The sequence below is a fragment of the Montipora capricornis genome, chromosome 7 (genome assembly GCF_036669925.1).
Source record: "Montipora capricornis isolate CH-2021 chromosome 7, ASM3666992v2, whole genome shotgun sequence".
Classification (NCBI taxonomy): Eukaryota; Metazoa; Cnidaria; class Anthozoa; order Scleractinia; family Acroporidae; genus Montipora; species Montipora capricornis.
In genome coordinates, this window is record NC_090889.1 from 23,652,554 (window position 1) to 23,660,053 (window position 7,500).

At 43.1% G+C, this 7,500-nt stretch overlaps 2 protein-coding genes across 2 annotated transcripts in view; both read right to left on the minus strand.

Moving 5' to 3' along the window:
• LOC138056495 (mediator of RNA polymerase II transcription subunit 20-like) overlaps window positions 1-1,697 on the minus strand; it is a 6,117-nt gene extending 4,420 nt beyond the window's left edge. The window contains exon 1 of the mRNA XM_068902312.1: window positions 1,563-1,697. Within this exon, the coding sequence (XP_068758413.1) occupies window positions 1,563-1,576 (14 nt within the window). The 5' untranslated portion in view covers window positions 1,577-1,697. The remainder of the gene's footprint in view (window positions 1-1,562) is intronic.
• Window positions 1,698-3,153: 1,456 nt separating this feature from the next.
• The window catches only part of LOC138056496 (uncharacterized), a 12,373-nt gene continuing 8,026 nt past the window's right edge, over window positions 3,154-7,500 (minus strand). Inside the window, exons 8-9 of the mRNA XM_068902313.1 lie at window positions 7,035-7,244; window positions 3,154-5,578 (exon numbers count right to left, since the gene is read on the minus strand). Coding sequence (XP_068758414.1) covers window positions 5,138-5,578; window positions 7,035-7,244 — 651 coding nt within the window. The 3' untranslated portion in view covers window positions 3,154-5,137. The remainder of the gene's footprint in view (window positions 5,579-7,034; window positions 7,245-7,500) is intronic.

Here is a 7,500-nt window from a genome sequence, read left to right on the forward strand (position 1 = left end):
ATTATGATATTTTTGATACTGGCTAATAGGCGTTAGCTTTTCACTGCCTGTTAAAAACTCCACTATTTTTCATTCACTGCAATCTCAAAATGCAGGAAATGGCATCCTAGAGGCTACTCTGGGTTCCAGAGGAATTTTTTTTTCAAGGTCGGAGAGAATGCTCAGCGATTCCAAATCAACGGTCAAGGGCAAAAAAAAAAAATGCCTCTGGATGCACAACCCCAGACCCTCATTTCCTTGTCATCAAATTGGGACAGAATTTGTCCTAGTTCGCTCATTGGACATAATGTTCGAGGGAGTTTCTCATTGGACAAATCGAAAAACCGGTTCTCAACAGCTGTTGCGACAAGCAGCATTGCCTGACTTCAGCCCCAGAGGAAAAGGCCAACTTACTATTTTGGTGGTCTGTGTGCTGCTTCAGTGCCTTAAGTGATGCACTATAACAGCTTTGACAACGTGAAAAGATCCATTTTAATTGCAGTACTGTTAAATTATTTTATTACCAATTCGAACATGAGAGCGCTTGTAGATACTCAAGTTCATTTGAGAGCAGTCGGGGGAATTGACAGTTGAACTTGTCAACATTTGTTGCAAATGTCTCTGGGAAGGGGGGATTTATGGACGAAAAATAATAAGCACAGACAAACGTTTCTCGCATTTAGATAAAGCTATTACAGTATCCGGTTTTAAATATGTTTAACAATAAAGATTCGCTCTGAGGGAAAAGAAAAGAAATTTCATCAAATAAATCAAGCTTACGCACCTAAAACCAATACAACATCATTAAAATTGTTCCAAAATTATTAAAGCTGTTGAAGTTAATAGCCATGACTGCAATCACAGTTTTCAGGAATGTTTGTAAATAATGTGCTTCATTGCGTCCTGTGGGAAGCAGTCTCAGCTTGGCAGCCAAAACTGGTTGACGAGAAATCTGAACTGTCTCTTCATATGGAAATGAGGTTCTGGGATCCTGCAAACAGAGGCATTTTTTGTCGTCCTCTGCCGTTGATTTCGAATCGCTGAGCATTCTCTCTGACCTTGAAAAAATATTCCTCTGGTACCCAGGGTACTTAGAGGCACATACCTTAAATTTTTTTCCAGAGAAGCATGCCCCCAGATCCCCCTAGAGTATAGCGCCTGCGCCACTCATGGGTGCAGCTATGCTGCTCCTAAAACCTCCCTTTTTCTTAGTTGACAGGGTTGGAATCTCTGCAAGTGTAGCTATGATCCTCGCAGTTATGAATGCAATTTTAGCAATTGAGTAGAGAAGCCTGAGAAAATTCAGGACTTCAACAGGCTTTGAATCCGTGACCTCGCGATACCGGTGTGATGCTCTAACCAACTACGCTATGAAGCCACTGACGTTAGGAGCTGGTCATTTGTGGGTTCTTATGTTCCCGTGATGAATGAATCAACGAATGAAATGATATATGAAGTGGATCATATATTGAACTGCAGTTTAACAGTGATAATTAACTCAATATAAACAGGGACGATCTAAATCTTGAAAAGCATAAAGGTAGTCAAAAGCCATAATATTCAAATATTCAAATGTTACCTACCAAGTGACTCCCATTTCCAGCTGAAGTCGACTAACTGTAAGCTTAAATCACTTCTATTCTAACTGTTCAAGAAACATGTGCAAAACCTCGATCGCTTGGCAGCCATCTTTCAAACTTAGTCTCCCGTGAGTTGCGCGGTCATCTCCTTCCCGGGGTCCTCATCTCCATGCATGGCTCCGTTGTATTGGCCAATTCGGAAAATACCATAATACTCTTTATTTGCCCCCCAAATTTTGCATAAGCATTGTTTTTGTTTTCTCTTGGGACCATTGTAAGTCCCAAGAGAAACTGGAAACAATGTATATTTAAAATTTAGGGGGACAGACAAAGAATATTATGGTATTTCCTAAAGTGGCCGATTTGCGTCCATCAAATTTACGCCACTCTCCCCCGTCCCCTCAGACAAGCTCACCGGAAATGAATGCCTCGCGATGTATCGGTCATAAAAAAGTTAAGTAAGGGTTAGAAGCACTCAGTAGTTTTTCTCGATTAAAAACGATATATGTCATTTGCTATTTCGTAAATATCAATTGGTACCCTGTCGGAAACATTGTTCTGGCCTGTCACGCAATCCTTCCTCCCGCACAGAACGTTCGTTTGGAAGGAAAGAAATCTTGCATGACGATCTGTAAAATGTCTGCTGTAGGTTGGGGAGGGTACGTTCATTCTCGTCCCCAGAGTCCGCTATTCTTTTGGTCAGCGCCAAGAGCACGGATGAAAAATATACGCGCACTAGCGGTAATCATGTTGTAATCGTTGACGACCGTTATTGTTTCAAATTTCTGAGAATACGCAGAAGAGACAGAAGTGCGTGATTCGCTACTTTGGCTGTGGCCAGAGTCCGCGTTCTCGGTGCTGACCAAAAGAAAAGCGGGCTCTGGGAACGAGAATTGGGTACGTCGGTACGTTCTATCTCGTTTTTAGAGTCATCCTTCCCTTGACCAGCGGTCGGGAAAAAAAGTGACTCTGGTCAAATCCAAATAAGGCCTTATTTGATTGGCTGTTGAAACACGGTTTCATTTCCTTCCATTTTCAAATTCTAAACTCAAAATTGTTACTTTTTCTGTATTTTTATCTTCACGAGTTCGAAGATGATCCAGAAATAAATCTTATCACAACTTACCCGTTCCTTAACGTTCTTGTTTTTGAAAATCGGGATCCCATCACTGATGGGCTCCTGTGAAAATTCCCGAATTGTCACTTGCGTGACACCAGATACTAAAATCTGTTTTGATTTTAAAATGTCTCTCGTTATTTTTGATTCTCTGCAATTTAAACGGTTCAAGTGTGTTAGGTCTCGTGAGTGAAAAGTAAAAGCTACTCATGGCAAGGTGAACTCCAAATGTTTTGTTGATTTCTAACCACCTCCCCGCACGCACGCGCAGCGATTCAACCTGAGCCATAGTTTTTCTGCTACCGGTTTTGGATAATTCCAGAGCCTCCAGGGCCCGTTCCGCTGGACAAGGATAGCGGAGGCTCTGGGAACGAGATTGGGGTACGTTCCGAAGAATTAGAATGTTTGCGCAAGTGTTGACCAAATATTTGAGCGATCATATACTATGATCACCCTTGGCAGTGAGGGAGAGAAATGTCGACAATAATTTAATAATGATTTATTCATTTCTATCGCGCCAGCTACATTAAAATATGATCGCTATAGATCATATCGGATAGATCTCTCTTATACTCGCGACAAGTTCTGAGATAAAGAGCAATAAGTACTTGACATGCCGTTACGTAGTCTCCCATGCCATCAGCGTTATCTCCATTTTTCAGTCACCCTGCTATCGCCTGAATGTATCTAAAATTTTATCCACGAAACGAGAAAGCATTGCCCTGCGACAATAATCTGAATCTTGACGAATCTTTCATCACGGGACAAAAATCATTTAAGCTAAATGACTATAAATGACTACAAAGACCCACGAGTTCCCCAATATATTCCCTTAAACATACTTTTGAGAGATGACTGGATTTCATTTACACAGATAATTTAAGTACGGCATTTTTTAAGTTAAGGCAATTTTCACTTGCGTGTAGAAATACCTTTGTGTTTTTTCTCTCGGTTTTGCACGGCTCATTTTTGTGATTGGCTTTAAAACAACTCGCGACACATTGTCAATCAATCAGAAGCGCCTTGCCGCGCTTTGCAGCGGTTGCATTTATATGCAATAGTCTGTATCTGCCAGGTCTGGCCAATATTGGCCAATATAGTTATCATCTCTCACTTTGACCTCTAACACTGAGGTCTGAAAGATAATCCAAAATTTCCCGCTAGCAGAGGTCTCTTTTCTTTTTGTGTTGGCTGGGCTGACGAGTACGTACAGGTAAACAGACCTCTGCCATTGGTCGAAACTCACTTTTTACCACAATTGCCTGTAATCTCGCAACCTGATTGGCTAATTTGCCGTTGTCGATGAGAGTCTAGACAACGCTGTACGCGTCATGCTCGCGTCATTTTGTCACGCAGTGTAATAGCCAATCAGGAGGGCTCATTTTGGGAAATAAACCAATCATACTGCGAGAAAGTTATAATAGACAAAGCTTGCTCTTTCTTTGAGTCATGATTTCGGTCACGCTCTAAAATAAAAACTTTCTTTAGCGTTGAATATTGTGGTAAAAAACAAATCGAGATTGGTTCAGCGTTGTCTGTACTCTTATCGACAACGATATTCGCACTCGGCTGCGCCTCGTGAGTCTACAACATTTTGACCACTGTGATGATGAATATCGTTGTCGATAAGAGTACAGACAACGCTGAACCACTTTCGATTAGTTAATTGATCCAACCGCCGTCACAACCTTGGGCGGCACCCTTCAAACCGCATGCCCCATGATATGTTTGCTGATCGTTACTTGAGCCCACTGTGTCCCGCGCATCCTTTTACAGTAATTCCGCTGTTGTTAAGTGAGCCCACACAACCTGAAGTATCACGTGAGGATTCGGTCGCAAAGAAACGGCCACGTGAGTTTCGACCCATGGCAGGGGTCTCCTTTTCCGTACTCGTCAGCTCAGCGAACGCAAAAAAAGAGACACCTCTTTTAGCAGGGAAAATCCAAACAAGATAGTCGCCGCGATTCTGTTGTGCTTCACCTCACACAACAGATGCGAGATCCAGTCTTTTTGAGATCAGTGCATTGTGAACATATATAGGCTCTATGGACCAGTTCAGTGTTTTCACGGTTGAACTAGAACCAGCACGAAAAAGTTCCCCACGCTGGGTTCAAATCCAACCGTGACGATACAAAACTGGCCCGCTTTTTTTAGCCTGCATAACAGTTTCTTATTTAGCCGAGCGCGAAGCCCGAGACGAGGGGAAGAGAAAAACAACTTCGTCTCGCGCTTCGCGCTCGGCTAAATAAGCATCTGTTATGCAGGTTAGCTTTTTTAAGCTTCGAGTCCTAAGCAAACGTTCTTCAACTTTTCACACAGTCACATCGAAGCCGGATCGAGGAGCAGGTTCACGATCCCTGACTTTATCTGTTTTCCTTCAATGTCTTCAGTAGCGCATTTACTGCGTGACACGCGTGACACAGGGGAGTATGCAGACGAAGCTGGCTGAAACCCGATTTCACTACATTTTCCAAATCTTTCCCTTCCCAAAAAGAAAGTCACCGCTGCCAGGGGCTCGAAGGGACTTGTGATTGTACTCTAACAGAGCGCTTATGCTTAGTGGTTCCCAACGTTTATTTTGATTCTTCTTCTCTTCCCTTGCACTCATACAACTAGCAGGCGCTGAGAGAGTTCCCCTGGTGTTGGTCCTTCGTAAAAGCCCTTTGTTTACAGGTGCCATACTTGAGGAGCATCCAGGGGCGTTATGCCGCTTGCTGAACTCTCCCTCACAAGTTGCCATTTCTTCTGTGAGAAAGGTAATTTTCTCTCCCCCAGCGACGACATCTTGCAGTGATTCAGGTTCAGACGTGCCCTCCCGTGGGGAAGGGGGTAAGGAGACGTCTTTCTTCTCTCCATCCGTGCTTGTTAAAGCGAAGACTGGTAACGGCGAAAGGTCCTGCTTCTACAATGGAAGCATGTATAAAACAGGAAGCTCTTACCATTTGAGTGGAATGTTGAATGATATTTTGTCGAAGGGACTAAGCATGTTGCGCTCACGGAAATAAAACAAGAAGTGAGTGTAACGTTGGTCTAAATAAAGCACAGTATGGGTGGTTTTCAGTCACGTTTCGTCATCGCCGCCATATTAGGGAGCTTTAGCAACGACAACGGTGACGTCAACGAGAACGTCACAAATTTGCATATTTAGTGGCCAAAGAGAATAGCTTTGCACGCTCTGCACGTGCGTTTTTCATTTTTGTCTATTTCCTCGCCGTCGTCAGCAAAACAACAACGTGAAAAGATCAAATTTGAGGTTTTATGAAGGACGTCAGCATTTGAAGATAATTTTTCATTTTCTCCCCTAAATAAAGCCCCGCTTATAACATTTTCATTCCTGAGGGATTGCCATACCTTTCTCACATTTAAAACACTTGGAATAGTCGTGAAGTGATTACAATAATGAGAATTTATGTTTTGTGATGACGTTCTCGTTGCCGTTCCCGTCGTCTTTGCTAAAGCTCCCTATTGGTGGACGAGAACATAAGATCTGTCATTTGCACCAGCAATTGCTCATTACAACATTGATATCTGTGTCTCTAGAGATTAGTTGCAAACCACCGATATTACGATGGTAAATCAAATAAGCAATCGCGTGCTGTTTCGGAAAGCCTCGGAACTGTTCGACCCTATTTCGGTAAGATAATTTCCTACATATCTTAAACACAAAGTCCTTTCGGGGTGTGATCATAGTTACTGTGATTGAAAAGCAGCTGAGCTGCAAAAACTTGCACCTTCCTTCTCTTTGAAAAAAGTCAAAAGATCACATGTTTTACAATGTGCCTACAACTTATAAGAGCGACTGTAACTCCTATACGCATGCTCAAAACGTGGCACGAAAAAAAATATTCCTCTCTGGATATTCGAGTTTCAGAAACTAAGATGCTTGGGCAACAGATATGTCACTTCAGAACATACCTTTGTGCTCTCTTGGGTATATCGCGATTATTCTATCTTTTTCAAGTTGTACAATATGGGAGAAGTGTCCTACAACTGGCTTGTACGGACTCTTTTGAAGAAAAGAAAGAGAAGGGAAGGTTCACGTTTTTTGTCAAAACTTTCAATTTGGCTTATAGTCATGGTTGCTTTGCAGAGTACAACAAAAAACATCTCATGAAATTATAACTTTCTGGCGTTCAAGCGTCGTTGCAGTAACCGTAGTCATGTCTTTGGCCGAATTAAAAATGACTGTTGTTTTGAAGAAGAGGGCAAGAACTGTACAATATGCATGCCGCACGTGCAGAGCGAGAACCCGCACGTGCACGTGCACGTGCAATTGCATGAGGCAACGTAAGGTTTGAGCACCTGCACGTGAAACATCACGTTTGAGTGAATGATGTAACGAAATTTTAACTACCCACCTCAGGCATCTCTAGTATTTGATGAGGGTTGTATCTCAGGGGTCGACTCACTGTTCCCTCAGAGGGCTCCCCTGGGTCCGCAGTCTTGACCAATAGTTTGGTTTTGTCTCGATTCATATGAGCTACTCGGAACATCAAATCCAAACGATGGCGGGTTAGCTTGATATCTTGAATTAACTGGCTTTCACTGATGCGATCTTCCTCAAAAACCTGTCGTATAAGAGCAGGGAGGCGCAGTGGCCTCGTGGTTAGTGCGGTCGACTCCGGATCGAGTGGTCCGGGTTCGGGTCCTGGCCGGGGACATTCTGTTGTGTTCTTGGGCAAGACACTTTACTCTCACATTGCCTCTCTCCACCCAGGTGTATTAATGGGTACCGGCGAACCTAATGCTGGGGGTAATCCTGCGATGGACTGGCATCCCATCCAGGGGGGAGTAGAAATACTCCTAATCGCTTCATGCTACAGA